The 17,354-nt window shown below is 44.3% G+C and overlaps 1 protein-coding gene across 1 annotated transcript in view; it reads right to left on the reverse strand.

Annotated features, from left to right (window-relative positions):
- Nucleotides 1-1,446: 1,446 nt before the first annotated feature.
- Nucleotides 1,447-17,354, reverse strand: part of pex5la (peroxisomal biogenesis factor 5-like a) — a 70,680-nt gene continuing 54,772 nt past the window's right edge. The window contains exons 10-17 of the mRNA XM_076153118.1: nucleotides 15,910-16,005; nucleotides 7,557-7,673; nucleotides 6,586-6,729; nucleotides 5,003-5,073; nucleotides 3,730-3,948; nucleotides 3,449-3,611; nucleotides 2,181-2,338; nucleotides 1,447-1,931 (exon numbers count right to left, since the gene is read on the reverse strand). Of these exons, the coding sequence (XP_076009233.1) occupies nucleotides 1,730-1,931; nucleotides 2,181-2,338; nucleotides 3,449-3,611; nucleotides 3,730-3,948; nucleotides 5,003-5,073; nucleotides 6,586-6,729; nucleotides 7,557-7,673; nucleotides 15,910-16,005 (1,170 nt within the window). The 3' untranslated portion in view covers nucleotides 1,447-1,729. The remainder of the gene's footprint in view (nucleotides 1,932-2,180; nucleotides 2,339-3,448; nucleotides 3,612-3,729; nucleotides 3,949-5,002; nucleotides 5,074-6,585; nucleotides 6,730-7,556; nucleotides 7,674-15,909; nucleotides 16,006-17,354) is intronic.

Consider the following 17,354-nt stretch of genomic DNA (forward strand, 5'->3'; position numbering starts at 1 on the left):
TGCCTCTAATGAGTGTGTGTGCCTGTGATTGTGTGACTGTACAGGACGCTGCTGAAGACACATCATTGCCTCACACAGATGTGGCTGCACATTCATAGCTTGGATGTAAATGCACAGGAAGTAAACATGGACATCTTTCCTCTGCTTTGGTCCCCAGTACACTGTTAGAGGAGCGCACATGTGGTGTGTGTCCATGTCTGAATCATGACTACAGCCCCACTAGAGTCTCTATCCTGTTTACTATGTTTAAATCTTGGTTACAATTAATTATCTTAATGATAGAATGGGTCCAGATAGTTTAATGTTAGTTAGACAGTGTGTGTGTGTGTGTGTGTGTGTGTGTGTGTGTGTGTGTGTGTGTGTGTGTGTGTGTGTGTGTGTGTGTGTGTTTCACTACCTTTCTAGAATTGATGATGGTTTTGGCAGATGAGCGGCTAGCAGTGAGCTCTGCCTCCATTCTTTCAAATCATGCTTCTGTTTGGTCTAACAAAGCCATAAATGATCAACGTAGAGTTGGAGCATTTGAACATGATGGACACACCTGGTAAACATTTGAGTACTCAACTGCAATGATCAGTCATATACAGAGTTTGGACTAGGAGACTTTCATATTTCATTCTATCCTGTTTTTGTAGCTTGATGACGTGGATCGATTCTAACACAAGTGGTAAAACAACAAGGTTCCCTCTTGTGTAAGGCAGACTGTCCAACCCAACATCTATATCTATAACATGCATGACGGCTGAGGCAAAGTGTGCAAACGGGGAACTTAGGAGCTTCATTTCCTGTGAAGGTGCAACAAATGACTCTGTTATCTGTGACCTCATTCTATTGTATAGCAGCTACTGCAGGTGCAGAGAGACGTTTAGATTACAGTGTTTACATGTTAAAGGGCTGTTTGGAAAGTCATCCCACATGATCAAAATGATAACACTCACTAAAGGTTTATAGACTGATGTTCACCAGTCTGTGTGTGTGCATTTCTCTAACCAGTCAGGATAAAGGGAACGGAAAAGTGAGGAACAGCAACACAAACGTATGGCTCAGGAAGCTTTCAAGCTCAGGAGAGGAGAAATCGAAACCAGTCTGAAGATGGCTTATTGTGAAAGAAATACACTTGTCTGCATGCATTTGAGTAGTGAGGCTTTACAACCTGGCCTGCACCTTCCACTCTGAATGAGGAAGTTAATCTGTTTGAAGTGCAGAGGGACAAACTTGTGAAAGTGTATTGATTTGAAAGAAGGATCCATATGAAAATGCTTTTTCATGCAGTATCATTATTTTTCCACCCAAACAGGATGAAAACGAGCCTGGGACAGATTGGGGCGTTGGGAGCGGCGCGGCGCAGGTCTATCACGGGAATCTGTGAGAGTAATTGGTTAAAGAAAGCGTTCTCCTTCTTCTCTGCAGACAGAATGTGAGCTTTCCTCTGCGAGACGTCCCGTCCGTCTGTCTCAGGCTCATTTCTGTTCCGCTGGATGAGTCCGTCTTTAATTGATGTGTTCTCTAAGGCATTGCTCGCACAATCTTTGCCTTCCTTTTGCTCTTCGGGGAAATCACAAATTGCAGTGCAAATCCATCACAAAGGAGTCAACTCCAGCAAATGCGTCCTCAGAATTGCACCCAGGTTCTCGGGCAAATATAGAAAACCTTGAAATTTGTTGACGTGCATGAAAGCCATGCTGTTATCTTTAATAAACATCAGATCCAAGACACTTTCATCCCCTCCTCACAAGTCGAGGTTAAAAGCCCGCATGAGAAGATCGAGGTCGCCGATATTTGCGGCCTGGAAGAGTTCTGGCTGGTCCATCATGGATAATGCCACCCTCAGGGCCGCCCATATGTTCCCAGACATCACCTGGTGGGACTGCTGGCGACTCCGGCTTTTCCTCTGAAGACTCAAGGCTGTCAGGAAGTTACTGGCTGCCTCTCTGGAGAACCAAAATGAATTTGGTTGAGCAAATCTTCTTTACTGTGGGCTGTGACACACTTTAGCAGCGTGTTCTGCTTAACAGAGCTGCCAGGGAGCTCCAATCATCAGTTAAACACAAATTGTACAAATTAAATGCAAAAGCAGGACAGACATTTCTAATCATTCTCCAGCCAACATACTGCGCCCACTAACTGTAACTCTCCTTATCCAGCACAAACACCTGCATGGTCCTGTAGTCCAGACTCACCTGTGTGCCCCCAGGTTGATGCAGCTGATGCCCAGGTTGTATCGGGACCTGATGAACCCCGGCTGGAGCTCCAGGGCTCGGGTGTACGCCTCCACCGCTTCCTCGCTCCGGTCCCCGTTTGCCAGCGTGGCCCCCAGGCGGTTCCACAGCAAGTAGTCCTGCGTGGCGGAGGAGAAGGATGGTTGGTGGATTAGTGGAGTGTGAAAATGTGTGTGTTTTTAGTTTAACATTTCCCCAACGAGGGTAATTTAAGGAGAGCTGTGCGTCATCGCACCGGGCGTCCTTGCTTTCCTCTCCCACCTGCAGGTAGGCAGGCACACTCAGAGGTCACGGTCTAAGCCTAGCAGCGGGTTCCAATTATCTCCCTTTGTGTTCAGAGCTTTTCTCTCTCCTCGCAGGGCCGCAGATATTACCAAGTCAAATGTGTGCGTTTGTGGTGAGTAATACCTCACACTGCCCTGGGACGCTGCTGAGAGGACAGAGACTGATGTGGAACAACACAGAGACGGAGGGGAAAAGTACTTCTTCTTCTTCTTCCTCTGTGTGATGATGAGCGCTACAGCGTGTGCAGTAATGTGAATCATAGTCTGCATTTAGATATTTGCGTATGTGTGTTCACGCCAGATGCCGCTGCTCTCTTTAGCTGGATCATGAGTGAGAGTGTGTCCCGGTCCACAGTTCACCAGGGGCACATTCAGCAGCTCCATGCTTCACATCTTCTGGTGACAGTCTGAAGTGCCTCGGCGCTTCTGTTTGCATGAGCGCTCCCTTGATATTCACGGCTCCGTCTCTCTAAAGGAAGTGTGTGTGTGTACATCCTCGAGGGCCTCGCGTTGTGTGTGTGTTAACCGCTTGGAGGACAGATTGCTCAGTTTTATGTATGTGAGCCAATATGTTTCTCTGAGCGACACCACAGAGCCGAATCCTCTAACCTCATGAGTTTGTGTTTGCCAGCCTGCTGCGGTTCAACATTCATAAATTCATGGTCGTGAATCTCTTGTGCTATCGATTCGTGTATGAATATGGAGAACTAATACTGTGTATCTAATCAATTCTATCTGGAACTTTATTTACATGCTTTTGATAACCACAGCACACAGTCAAAACTTTATTATGTGATGCTGCATAGAAGGGACTGAGAGTGATCTTCTTCTGTACTTCTTATCTTCAAATACATTGTTTTAAAAGTCACTCCATCCACTGCATCCGTCTCTAGTGCCTCCACACACTGAGGCTCGACTCAACCCATCACATAATCACGTCCATACCTCAGGCCGCACTGACAGGGCCGTGTTGAAGGCATCTACAGCTTTGTTGAACTCGCCGCTGACGTTGTAGAGAACGCCGAGACCCGTCTGTACGTCTGGGTCAACGCTGTCAGAGTTCTGCTGAACCGCCTCCAGGAAGAGCTCTTTGACGTCGGGCTGCAGACTGATGAGAGGGGGAGAGAGAGAGAGGGAGAGGGAGAGAGAGAGAGAGGGAGATGGCATATTGTATGAATGTGAAGCTCCATTGGGCAGCGTGTGAATCTAGAGTCAGAATGCTCCACCTTTCATGTCGGCTCATGTTGGCGGCGTGAGACATCCTGCGTTGGGAGTTTGGCGACGCCATTAGATGGGGCTTTCCCTTTAGCAGGTGCTTGTATTTGGGATTGTGGCGCAGCCAGCGGAGCAGCGCCTCGCACGCATCCTGACGCATGCCAGTGTTGGTCAGGCTCACAGCCAGAGCCATGAGGGCCGTCTGGTTGTTAGGGTGGAGCTCCAAGCACCTGCGTGGAAACGAGCGAGTCTGAAATGTGCACTTCAAAGGAAATGTAGATTTGACGTTAATTGGGACAGGCTGGAGCGAGGGAACATCAGGAGGAGATTAATGATTTCCAGATCAAGTCGGAATGAGCAGCATGAGCCGTCCTCTCTGTCCTGCAGGGGGCCGGGTTTCTGCATGCCAAGCAAACTAACAGGGTGACGTGATCTGCATCCGGGAAAATGCCATCGATGTTTGTTCTAGAGTTAGAAATGGAGCGTGTGTTTGCAGTGGGGATACACCCTGTGTGTGTGTCTGCGCTGAAGAGACGCACTGAGCAGCACTATGAAGGATAAAGACATGAGAAGAACGACCAACAAGCTTTCATCCAGATGGTTTACCAGGCAGATCTGTTACAGCTGTGGCTCCACCAGCTTCATTACAACCCACATCATCTGACTCCAAATGAGTTCAGTCACTCAGGGCTCCACACTGAAACGTTCTGGAGGATTAAAGTCACCTTGGTTTATTTTGACTGTTAGCCCACTCAGATCCATGATAAGCTTAGAGAGTAAAGGTTTTTGTTTGAAATAGACATTAGATTCTCAGACTAATTCTCTAGAAGAAGGAAATGAAAACATGTTTGAATAGAAGATAACTTCATCCTGACTGACTGCCTCTCCTGATTCCAGCTGACTTGCTATTGTTCAGCCATTTCTGTCTCTAGCAGGGTCTGGATGAAAGTGGGCCATCTCCCCATGTGGCCTCTGAGCACACCACAGGCCTGTGCAGTCATCATCCACAGGGCCTCTCTCTCTTTCAGGGGCAAAGTCCTCCAAACGTTGACTTCAAATAATTCTACAGAAAGTAGAAGAATCCAAATTTGATGGCTCTATCCTCAGAAACATGTCAATCTTTCTCGTGGAGTCTCAAGTTCAGCTTTTTGGACACATTATTGAAATCTCTTGGAGCAATTCCATGCTTTGCTCTAAATTGTGACATTTCCCTGTTATGTCGTTCCGAAACTTCAAAGTGACTCTTTCAGCTCAGTGGAATTCCATGCAGTTGCGTCTCCTTACCTCTGGAGGGAGACAATCGCTGCCTGCTCGTTCTCGTTTTCAGCCTGGGTCGTTCCCAACACTTGCCAAGCCTGTAGGGAAACCAAACCAGGTGACGGTAAAGAGCGCGGTGGAAACTCGGACCAGGCCATGGACTCCACCATGCAAAGACTCAACATGAACTCTGACTCAGCACAGAGCGACCGGCACCCGGGTTTCATGGACGTTAAACAACGACGGGAGCAATTATGATGAAACACGGGCACAGTTATGTCCCCAACCCCAACTTTTCCATCATTGACCCTTTGATCCTCTCATTAAGGTGTTTTGCAACCAGGCAACAGAAACCAATTAATTCCTGAAAGAAAGCTATCAGAGACGACTCGCTCATCTGGCTAGAAGTGAAATTATAATTAAGGTGAAGACCTCTCATCTACTTGGAGCTCGTTTCATTCAGCCCACCTGATGATGAATATGGCTTATTGATCGGTAAATCACGGCTGTGACTGGCTGAAGAGGAGTGAAGGTTGAAGACTTAGCCATCGGTGACCCGCAACAGGGAAACACAATTCAAAATCCAAAAACCACAGACGATGAGATTGCCCTTCATCGCTTCCTGTCCTGTCCTAAAGCTCATCTCTGTAGATGGCTGCATTGTTCCTCTCTGTGGATTGAGGTAGAAAATTATTTCTGAATGATCCGGAGGTCTTTGCGGTGGAGCAATAAGCGACTAAGCACCCTGAGCAGGAGGACTTCTGGAATCGCATTAGTTCCATACAGTGTGGGATAATCCCCTCCTCAGAGTAACAGGTGCATTTCTGTATATTCCAGAGGATTTTCAGAGTTCTTTGTGTGAAGGCTTTGCTCTCTCTGATAGCGAGGTCACTTCTTTTCAGCACGGAGAATACATGAAGGAGAAAACCTCCGGAAATGAGCTATTACTCAGCTCAGTGAACAAACAGGGACTCTCTCCAGGTATAAGAAGAGGGTGATTTAGCTATTTTTGCAAAGTTAACAACTCCTTTAGTGAGAAAAAAGTCTATTAAAGTCAAAATAAGAAAATCTATTAAAAATGTTAGTATTGAGTTTTTGGAAATCTATAAATGGGTGAAGTGAAAAAGAAATTTGGCCGTTTTCTTTTAATTCAGCTGTCAGAATGGAAAATGTGAGGACCTCAGCTTATTTCTATGATCAAACCTCCATTCGTTGTGATGTGTCTCTGCAAAAACATCACCACTCCGACAAAACGCTCCAGAGTGTTGTTCAATATCTCGCAGCAAACATTTGTTCTTTTCCTCACTGAAGCCACAATTTTGCTTCCATCCTTGTATCTCAGAGATGAATCAGAGATGTTTCTTCCCTCCATCCTCAGCAGAGTGTAAGTGTGTGTGTGTGTGTGTGTGTGTGTGTGTGTGTGTGTGTGTGTGTGTGTGAGCACTTGTGCCGCATGCTTGTAATCACAACAGCAGCACTGTGGTTATGTGATGTTTGACCTCACGGTGGTGTGAAGCACAAACCGGGCGTCTGTCCTCTTTCTACATATAAATAAATAACACTCCATGCGTTTAAGTGTGTATCTGTTAAATGAACTGTTAATCATTCACCTCTGAATCTTGAGGGTCCTGTAAGACGGCAGCTTCCAGCATGAGCACAGCGTTTGGCAGGTCTCCCTCTCGAGACTTCTTAAGTCCCTCTTCAAACGCATTAGGCGAGTCTTTATAAGGATTATCTGTGTGGAAGTAGTAACCCTGTCAGCGGAAAGAAAACACACAACAAAGGAGGAGAGTGTTGGTGTCAGTGTGTCCCTTCACATGCACGTCCTCTGCAGTTGTGTATCTAAACAAAGCTCCGGCAGCAGCAGCAACCATTGATCTTCCTGCCTCACATCCAACCTGAGCCCAGCTCCTCTGGGTTTGTTCTCTCTTTAAATGTTAAACTTTGCATTTTCAAACTGTGATTACCCCGGAGTGTTGCTCCTGCTTCTGAGCATCATGACTTTGGAACTGATTTCTCTCCAAGAAGTCATTCTGGGCTGTGATCTGCCACAAATCGCAGGTGTGTCATCTTAAAGGATTTTCTGAGGGAGCATCGTCTTCTAAAAAGTTTCAAAGTTCACTGTCTGCATGGTTTAGATCCGACATAAAACAAAAACTAAACAAACGCACACTATCTCACCCTAAAAAGTGTTTTAATGACTTATAAAGATTAGACTGAATGACATTCTAATCCCCCCATACTGGGCGTAGTCGCTCTTAAATACAGATCACTGGACCCTTAATCAATTCTGTTAAAATTCTATGGAATTGTAAAACGTTGTGAAGCTAAACCTCGGAAAATTAAGTGCAGTGTTAAATTTAATGATCACATAAAGCAGATTGAATAAAACTTGGATGGATGAAGAAACAAAGACTGCTGCTCTCTTCTACACTGGGAATTATTCTAGTAAAAGAAAGGCTTCATCCAAAGTTCTTGAAACATTGGATGAATGATGACTAAGCCACATCCTGACAAAGAGCAAAGACAACATTAAAGACAGGTGTTCATCTTCCTTATACTTGCTGAATGTAACAGTGACCTTCTCGTGCGGAGACACAGAGGAGGGAATCTGCGTCTGCTCGTTCTCCGTCAGCCAGTTACGCCGAGCCAGCTCCTCCCACTCTGCCTGCATCTTATCCCAGAACTCCGTATCTGACTAGAAAGAGGACGACAAAGCAAGAAGGGTAGAGATGTGTGTGTGTGTGGCAAGTAGAGACAGATGAGATGGAAAGAGAGAAGTGAAGGAATGATTAGTGCACAATAGCTCTTGTCATTTCCCGTCATCATCATCATTGCAAATGTCATGTCTGTGCGGCTTGGCGGCGGTGTAATGTATGGACTCAACACTTGTAATCACTCCAATCACATCTGCAAGTCAAAGCAGAAACACAGCTTGACCTTTGAACTGCTTGCTGGCATTTCAATTGGCTGACTGATGTCTCTAATGTTGTGACGGAGGAAATGACCTGCGAGATAAATATAGAACCCAACTACCAGGGAAGATGTGAGTATGTATTTATAACCGCTTCATCTGACAAGCAAGCACAGGCAGCAGAGTGAACACAGTCACAATCAAACAACGTTTGATTTGATAGGTCAGGAAAAGTATTATAAAATAAGATGATCTAATGGGATTCTGTCTCCTCAAAACTTTCTTTGCCAGTCTAACTGAACCATGAGGCAATAAACTGATCACAAGTTCTGTGGTTGTAGTTCTGAATAATAAAAGGAAAAGTGTTTTTAGAGTCACATCCTTGGAACTTTTGGCATTTTTTCAGCTGGCACATCACTTGACAACTATTGACTTTACTGCAACCACAACATCTGTCAGCAGCCTATTACGTCTCCCGGAGAGACGACTGATGCTGAACACATCAAGAGCAACCCTGGCCTTAAATTGATCAGATATCTTGTGTTACTTCTACTTGAAAACGAGTTGGGAAACATTTTCAATGACATGGATCAATGCATCAATCGTTGCGTCGCCGAAAACTCTGGGAGAACACAAAATGACTCAAAACCTCCTCTGGCTCCTTCCGGCACATTTCCAAGCTCCACATCAAAGCCCACAACGGAAATGTACTGTGCACTCAAGCAATCAATGGCACCAACAGAGTCTGAGAGAGCCTCTGCTGTGCAACTAACTGTCCTAATCATGGAAATGTTGTTTGGATGATGCGTTTGACTCAAATCACACCTTATGAATACTGACAAAAAGACTAATTTGTGTTTTGCATCACGTTCTCATTAGCATTAAATGGGGAATGTGTGTTATTATTATTTTTACACAAGTAATCAGGTTAAACAGGTAAAGGTGAAGGCCTGATGATTCTGTAAACAAAGCCAAGAGAAAAGGATGAAGAATTCATTATGATGGCAGAGCTGTCAGTCCAGCTTTCAGAATAAAAGCCCTGCACGCCCACACAGGTGTTTTCACTTGATATGGCCAATTTTAATCTTCATAGGGGCCAAATGAAGCTACTGTAGACTTAATTTCTGGTCTAGAGTTGAAGATTTCCTTAAATTTCTGCAAACTGCAGCTGTTCATGGTGTGTTTAATAAATGCTTTCAGCCCACAGCAAAGAACTGATGGCTTCTTTTAGATCTGAGCCTTATATTTGAATAACACAAACCTGATCACCTGTTGTTCTTTTCCCCATCACAGCAGCACTAAAATTAGATCCAACATGAATTCCACATCCTGTTAACTTGCCTGTAACATCAGGAGGTCAAACAGCTGCATGGTTTTAATCCTGCAGCAAAGCTTTTGAACTACAGCTAGGACACAGGGCCACGTCTGTGTGGTCACCGCTTTATTTTAGAGCTGATGTGAAATATTGCTGCTTACGTTTGTTTCATGGCCTGACTGATCTCTTGATCTGTTATGAGCCTCTGCACAGGCTGGCGTCCTCAGACTGGAGCCTGCTGATGGCCCTGCTAGGTTTTCTGTCACAGCCGTTGTTTAGATTTTGCTCTTAAGTGATCAATTTCTATATTCCATTTATTTGTGGGCATCTGCTCATTCTGTCATTGTTACCAACCCTGCATTCATTTATGTACTGCATGCTTTGGATCCGATGTAGCAGAAGAATTCTAGTTAAATAGACTTTAATTTGTTTTTAACTCACAACACCTGATCACTTCTTTACCTTATCTGAACCTTTTTGGGTATTTCTAACAAAAAACTCATTCATTAATCAACAGAATGATAATTGCATATATTTCTAAATGGCGCCCATCTCGTTTGACTCTTTGTGTGTGCTCACCCCGCTGCTCTGGAGATTCCAGAAAAACAAAAACACAGGTGTTATAGTGAGCAGTACCTTTACTCGGAGCAGACGTCTCTGTCTCTACAGATAAGATTAAAGGTGCGCCAGGCTTTCAACTCGTGTCCAGTTTTTTTTCCGACTGGCTGATTCCATGATTCTTGGCTGTCTTCCTGTCAGAGGCGCTGCAAACCAGTTAGACTAATGCCAAACAGAGCAGAACAGCGTCTTGTGACTTATTGAGTCGTCCATAGCTGGAAACTCATCTATACATGACAGGAGAACAGTCGATGTGTGTTGCGGCGGGGAGTCGGGTCACAACGATCCACTGTGAGGGGTGTGGGTGTGTGTCAGGGGTCATCTCATCTCCCCGTCTCAGATGCTTGTGATTGATATGGAGGCCACAGTTTGGCCCCCGGTGGTGAGAGACGACAGGTAATTGTGGATTGGAGATTCAGATATGAGTCTGTCAGGTAGAGCAGTGTAGGAGGGCCTGAAGCGGAGGAATGGAGGAGGAGGTGATGGAGCAGGTAGTGGCTCACAGCAGGCTGACATATAGGGAGAGCTTTGTTTGCCTTGTTTACGTATACTGTATGCTTGTAATTGGATTATGCACTAGCTTTAATTAAAATGCCTGTGTTTACTTTATGAGTTATGAAACAATCACGTAAAGGCAAAAGCGAGTCAATAACTAATAAATAAGCACACTGTTCTTTAGTTTCTCAGTTCACTTCTACTATAGCAGAGTGTAGTTGTGTAACACAGACCCTGTTACTTCAGCGCACCAGTGAGCTGAAACGATTGTTCCACAAGCATTGTGTAAGCATAATCAATAAGCTGAGGGGAGCCACTGGGTAAACAGGCTGTGGACTAATGAGACATCAACCAATTAGTGCAGAGTAAAGCTGATGGGCCCCTTCACTGCCAGAGGAAGTGTGTTTGTCTGAGGCAGCATCACGTTTTTAAATTACCTATTAGAGCGAGTTCTTCCTGTTTTTGTGTGTGTGTGTGTGTGTGTGTGTGTGTGTGTGTGTGTGTGTGTTCCTCTGTGCTCGTATTCTATACCTACTTGCTGTCTTTATCTTCAAAAGCTTTAATATGAAGTCGTGCTTGTAATTGAACTGTCACTAATACAGAGACCATCTAATTGAATCACTTCTTCTTGATTGGCTGTGAGTGTGTGTGTATGTGTGTATGAGTGTATCTCACTTATGAGTTAGTGCTTCTTCCCTAAACACTGCATGCAACATCTGAACGGACTGCAGAGCAAACACAACCGAGCTGCCGTCCCATCGCACTTTGCATCTGTCAGCAGTCATGAAAGTATCGAAGTGGGGCTGATTTCTGTATCCTTATTTAAATTTAGGTGTAAATATTGAAAACCCTGCTATGTTTCGTGAGAGAAAGCCCATTGATGCACCGCTCGTCTCTCTGCTGCAGCTGAAAAATGCAAATGTCCCCAACTCAGCAGCAAGGCAGCATGCAGCTCTGATCCTTCTTCAGGCATGATTGGTTTTTGTGTAGAGCCACTGTGCTCATTTACATAATATAACATAATTATTTTTTTCCCCCAGTTTTGCATTGTAGCCTTCACCATCGTCCCACTTCTTATAGACAGAATGGAGACGTGGAAGCACAATTATAATCTTTTCTAACTGCGTGACAGGTGACAATGAATGTGTCACATCATTAAAATAGAGTGAGTCTATGGACATGCAGCACATATCCAAGTAATGTAGACACATTTCTTCATAATACAGGGGAGAATAGTGTTTATATTTATATCGGTAGTTAAATTGCGATGTGGAGCGAAGCACAAGTCACAGGGAGGGAATTTATCTCCTGTGTCAGTGGAGCAAAGCCGGAGCTGTGACTCTAATTTTAGAGATTAGAAGAGTTTCTTTGTCAGCTGAGCAGAAGTAACAACAACTCTGGAGAAGCAGGAAGTGCAGGGAATCTTATGGATACTACCTTTATACATTTCTTTATAGGTTTGGGGCTATAGGTGAAGGGTTATGTCATCTCAACTTACTACAATACGGCTATTGGGACAAAACAGGGGAAGAGGTACGACAGAGGTACGATCTTCCATGTTTGTGCCGTTGTTGTTTTTAGCTTAGGCTGTTTTCTAAGGGGAGTAAATCAAGCAGGTGTTCCCAGTTATTCAGGCTGATTTGAGCTCTTCTCAGGTGTAAAGTTGAGTGGAACTATCCTGGGACTTCGCCGAGGTCTCCAATCTCCATATACTTGAATTATCATAAAGGTGCGACTCGTCCTGCTGTTCCAGGTGCAGCCATCCTATGTGGGCATCAACAGACAGTGACAGACTCGCATCTCCCAGATGCTCACGAGTGCCGAGAAGAGGCCCCAATCAGCCAAAAACTTATCTGTGGGTGTGCTCAGTGTTTTTCTGGGTTTTGTCGAATATGAGGGAGGGAAATGTGTGAAAACCTTTTATGTTTTTAAGTCAAAAACCAAGAAATACAAGGTTGTCAAAAATTATACCATATTTCTAATTAAGTAAAACATTAAATCCTAAATCTCTACAATACAAGCACCTCTCAGCTAGACTTTAATCTAATCTGTTTACCTCCGTGCATAAACACGAGACACAGCCTCTGCAGGAGAGCGAGCGCATGAATAGTGCTTACGTTTCCACTTTACCCACCGGGCTCACATGACAAAAAGTCTCATTATTTACCATTGACACAGAGCAGCCCCTGAAAAAGCTCTGCTCCTCTCCAGAGCGGGCAGGTCTGGCCTTTTAATGTTAATGAGCCACCGCCGCTACACTGTGCAGGCCAAGTCCTCGGTCAGCCAGACAGAAATAGGAAGCTGGAGTCCCGATAATGTCAGTCAGAGAAGAATAAAATGCACTTGGCTGGACAAAGTGCAGAGAATGCATTTCAGCAGACAAAGCATGGAGCCAGTACATGGATGTCTGCGATAACACACACATGGGCCGAGCGTGGCCGGGGCACTGAGTGGACTAATGTGGGACTTCATGGCTTAAATCCCGTATAAGATTTGGTTGTTGAGGTGGAAAAGTAACACATGTACAAACATCTGTACAGCTGCAAACTGGGACAGCGGCTTACAGAGGGGAAACTGATGGAGCTTATTAAGGGTGGTAAAAGCAGAATACTTCTTCCTCTCTTTCAGATTTCCCCTGTCGTTCTGTGAATTAAAGCCTTCGACATTTTGATCCAAAACCCCCGTGTCACTTCCAGGAGCTCTTTCCTGCAGCCTCAAATTAAACCAAAACTCTGCCTCAGACCAATAATCTGCGCAATAAAAGTCCTCCTGCTGTTTTAATGAAGGGAGAGATGCACAGTCACCTTGATCTTGTCTTTATTGTCACTGTGGGGATGGAACAGCCACTGCAAAGACGACGTTCCCTTAACTTTACATTGCAGCTGTTCCACTGGTACTCGGCTTAATAAAAGTATTAACACACACCGATGCTGCTCCTCTGTGACATCAACAGTCACTTCTCTGCTCAGGGAACATCTTCATATGAGTCTCTTTTAAATCTCCTCTGCTGTCATTTCATCCTGTTAATACGTTTTCTTTGTAGCACTCACAAAAGCTACAGTTACTTATCGGTGCTATCTTTATAAAATGAAGGATAGGTGAGAACTTCATTTCTCATTTCAGTCTTGGATTTCCTCACTGTTTTGAATATCAGCTCAGTTTTGAGGCAAAGAGATGATCTCACTAAGCCATTCAGATGTCTGAGCCATTTCTAGTATCTATTATGAAAGTAGATGCATACACACAGAGTTCCAATGGACTACCTGTGATCTTGGGTTTTGTTTCTGGCATTTGAGGCCAATCTGTCAGACCACTCTGCATCAGAGCCCCTATAGAGTGGAGGCCAGCACTCACACTGCTGGATCAAAGCTGGGAGACAGACTACCTGTGCAGTTAGAGAGGATCAAAGTCCAGACAAAGCCTGACATCACGACTCGCTTTGGGAAGAGAATCACAAGTGGGCCGGTCTTCTTCTGCAGGTACTCCTCTCACTTTCTCAGAGTCTTCCTGTTCCTGCTCTATTATTTATTGACAGTTACACAAAGTTCAGTGTGTAAGAGGCGACTGTATACCGATGTGAAGCTGATGCAATGCAGCAGCTCAGGGCTCACTTCCATCTTCTAGGGAAGGAGACGTCCGCTGGGTCATAAGAGAGGTTTTTACTTTAATCACCATGTCTGGTTGTGAATGCAAACACAATCAATACAGAGACTAAGTCGGGTGTGTTGTTACTAAACTAATGTGATCTCTTAAAGCTTAACAAAATAGTTCAGTTGAAAGAAAGCCTAAGTCTAAACCTAACTAAGGTGTCCAAGCAAACTGGAGGGGAAACTGGAAACTATTTCTTTCCCACTCATCTAATCAAACAGCAATATAGTGTACAACTACACTGAAGAGCACAAGTAATAAAAGCTCAAATGTGTGCTCTTCCTCAGAGATGAAAAAGAGGTTTGAGGGGCATTTTCCACATCGTCAAGACATAATCAAGTTCCTGAAAGCATGAGAACACACGGCAGTGTGTAAAACAAACACACTACATAAGAACGTCCCCATATTTAATGACTGTAACCTCGCCTTCCCCTCTGACACCTGATGCGTCTGCTCATGAAACCACTGACCTATTTACCTTTCTATTGTTAGCCCGGCAGAAAGTTGGGCTTATTTTCTAGGTCAAACAGCTCCTGCACTCCTCCAGCGTACTGCAGGAATCGAGATCACGGATCATTACTCTGTCAGCAGCGCCACGGGGGCCAATATATTGCAGAATTTGACAAAGAGATAAAAAAAAAAGGGCCGATGGGGTCAAATGGAAATCAGCTCCACGGGGCTTCATGTAGTTATTCAAACTGTTAAAGTAGATATCAGCCTATATGATATTGTAAATGTGGGAGAAGTGTATTTGATAATTTTTGTCTTCTTACTGTATCTATTTATTTAAATATTCCACGGCGCTCTCTTGAAGTCTGAGGCCAGAAGCAGCAGCTGAAGTTACTCCTCCTTCAAAACAACCAACTTTTCTGGATAGTCATTACATTTGGGGACATTTCAAGTATAAGGAACTTTCTATTTATCACCGTAACAAAGTAAAGAGAGTTGGAACAAGGATCAAATCTATTTTCTGTCCTCGTCTAATACTTTATAAATAATTTTATGGTGACTGCGGCTATTAGAACATTTCATCAATCCATTTTACTGAGGTCATCGTGAGGACAGAGGCGGACAGAGGGAACGTCTCTACACCCCCAAACACATCGACAGGGACTGTAAATATTTATGTTCACTATAGGAGGCTATAAATACACTTTATTACTTCTGATATCTAGTGATATTTTATCCTTATATCATCAGATTCAGAGCGATGGACCTCACATCCACACTGGAGGACCGGAAGACCAAAAGGCTCAAAATGTCCACAGTTAAACAAAGGACAAATACATATCATATCGTTTCTTGGGGACGATTTGGAGTAAATATGAATGGATTACTGTTGTGAAAATGACAGTGCCGTTATAATCTCATATGACACACAGACAGGATTACAGCACGTCGTTTCTCTGTATTTCATTACTGTTTTATGTCCTCACTCAGCCATTTGTATTACTTTCTACAGGTTCTTCCATCTCTACTGGTGCATTGTTCTGAGTTTGTCAGGCGGTAACAGACCATCTGCTGTAGCCATGGGCAGGCTTCCAGCCGCAGTCAAATCCTGAGAGTTTTGACATGATCTCATAATTTTGTAGCAGGCTGCCTGTGATCACTTAGTCCACTTAATCAACCACTGGACATGTGTCCCACACCGTGATCAGGGACAGTGGCGTCTCCACTCATTCCATGGTCTCATCTGACACTTTGTACTTGGAAAAATTGAAAAATTGAGCGCCGAGGCAAAGAATGTTGTATGTGTGACTTTCCTGCTTTGTATTTGTAGAAAATAAATTGCTTTGGTGTTTCACTTGTACGTTACTGGATAGAATAGATAATAGCTCTTTACCTCCGACCCTTGTCCACCTTGTGTCTAGTTGGTTGTGTATGGAGGTGTGTGTGGTGCTGATGGGAGGCAGATGTGAGGTGGACTGAAGCTGGGCCTCTTACCTCCACAGCAGCCTTGGCTCGTTCAAACTCCTCCTCCAGAGACTGATGCCTGGACAGAAGGGCACTGCCCCACTTCTGCTCCTTGGATAGACGAGCCTGTTGCACACACAGACGCACATTTCAAATTACTGTATATACGCACAAACACAAGCCACTGTACTGTACATACCCACACACATACACTCCCCCACACACACACACACCATGAGCAGGAGGGAGAGACAGGCATAGGGAGAGCGAGAGGTCGGCCATCTCCGCTATCTCAGGGACGACTAAATATCTCGGCGTCGACCAAGCTTCTGACATGCTTAGGGAGAGTCAGCAGAAGCACTACTGTCAGCACCCAAACCCCGCCCCCCCACCCTCCCCTCTCACCCCACACCCATCCATCCCATCACACCTGCCTCTGGTCTTACTCTCAGTATCAGACTCTGAAATGAGCCAGCGGTCCTTGATTCTACTTCACACGACGATATGCCCCCTTGTTCCACTGGGAAAATGAAAATCGACCAATTACACGCACGTAGCTATGCATTATGGGAGAATGGTGTGGTTTACATGATCCCACATTACACCTACACATTTAACTGTAAGGGGGGAATCATTTTCAGATAGGCTTTCATGCTGAAACGCTGCATGGTACAAGACGTATGGGAAATTGAAATTACTGTATCCTCGGGTAAGCAAAGCCATTATGGAGAATGATTGTGTGTGTGTGTGTGTGTGTGTGTGTGAGCGAGAGAGGGGGGGACAGTATCTCACCTCAGTCCATTACATGTAACAATTTTCATTTCCATTAAGTGCCATTATACAGAACAACACCCAATTGAAGTTATTTATCTTTACAGTCGTGATCTGAGTGTAATTCACCTTCAGCCCCGTTTTGTTTATAATAATGTGCGGAGAGGAGAAAGGAAAAATACAGAATGATGTAGAGGCATTAAAGGAAAAATCCAGCCTGAAACACTAAAATACTGTATAAGAAATATACTTTATACGTGGTAGTTTAACTAAAACGGCCTCATGTCGCCAGTTTGGTCTGCAGATTCAGTCCGACACTCGATTGTACAAGAATCACGATTGAAAACTGGGATGAAAAAGTCAAAAATATAAAAATCTAAGCCTGTCAAGTGAGAAATGCAAAGTACTTCAACTGATTGAGAAACTCTGGCATGCAACTCTTTGTTTGTGATTTCTCTTGATTTTTGTCTTCCCTTCTGTACTCACACCTTTAGTCACCACAAACTGCAGTGAAAAGTATCCAATCAGGAAAGACAAAGAGGATTTGGTTCCTTTCTGCTACTTCAGACACAAATAATGGTAAAAATGGGAACGATGAACTTTAAATACAACGAATCAGGTCTGATCTGAGGGTGGATTTTTCCCTTCGATTCAGTCGTCATGTCGTTGTCATGTCGTTGTGTGTGTGTTTCATGTAAATCTCA

The sequence above is a fragment of the Genypterus blacodes genome, unplaced genomic scaffold (assembly GCF_046128005.1).
Source record: "Genypterus blacodes isolate CSIRO-AG114 ecotype Tasmania unplaced genomic scaffold, CSIRO-AGI_Gbla_v1 ptg000058l_1, whole genome shotgun sequence".
Lineage (NCBI taxonomy): Eukaryota > Metazoa > Chordata > Actinopteri > Ophidiiformes > Ophidiidae > Genypterus > Genypterus blacodes.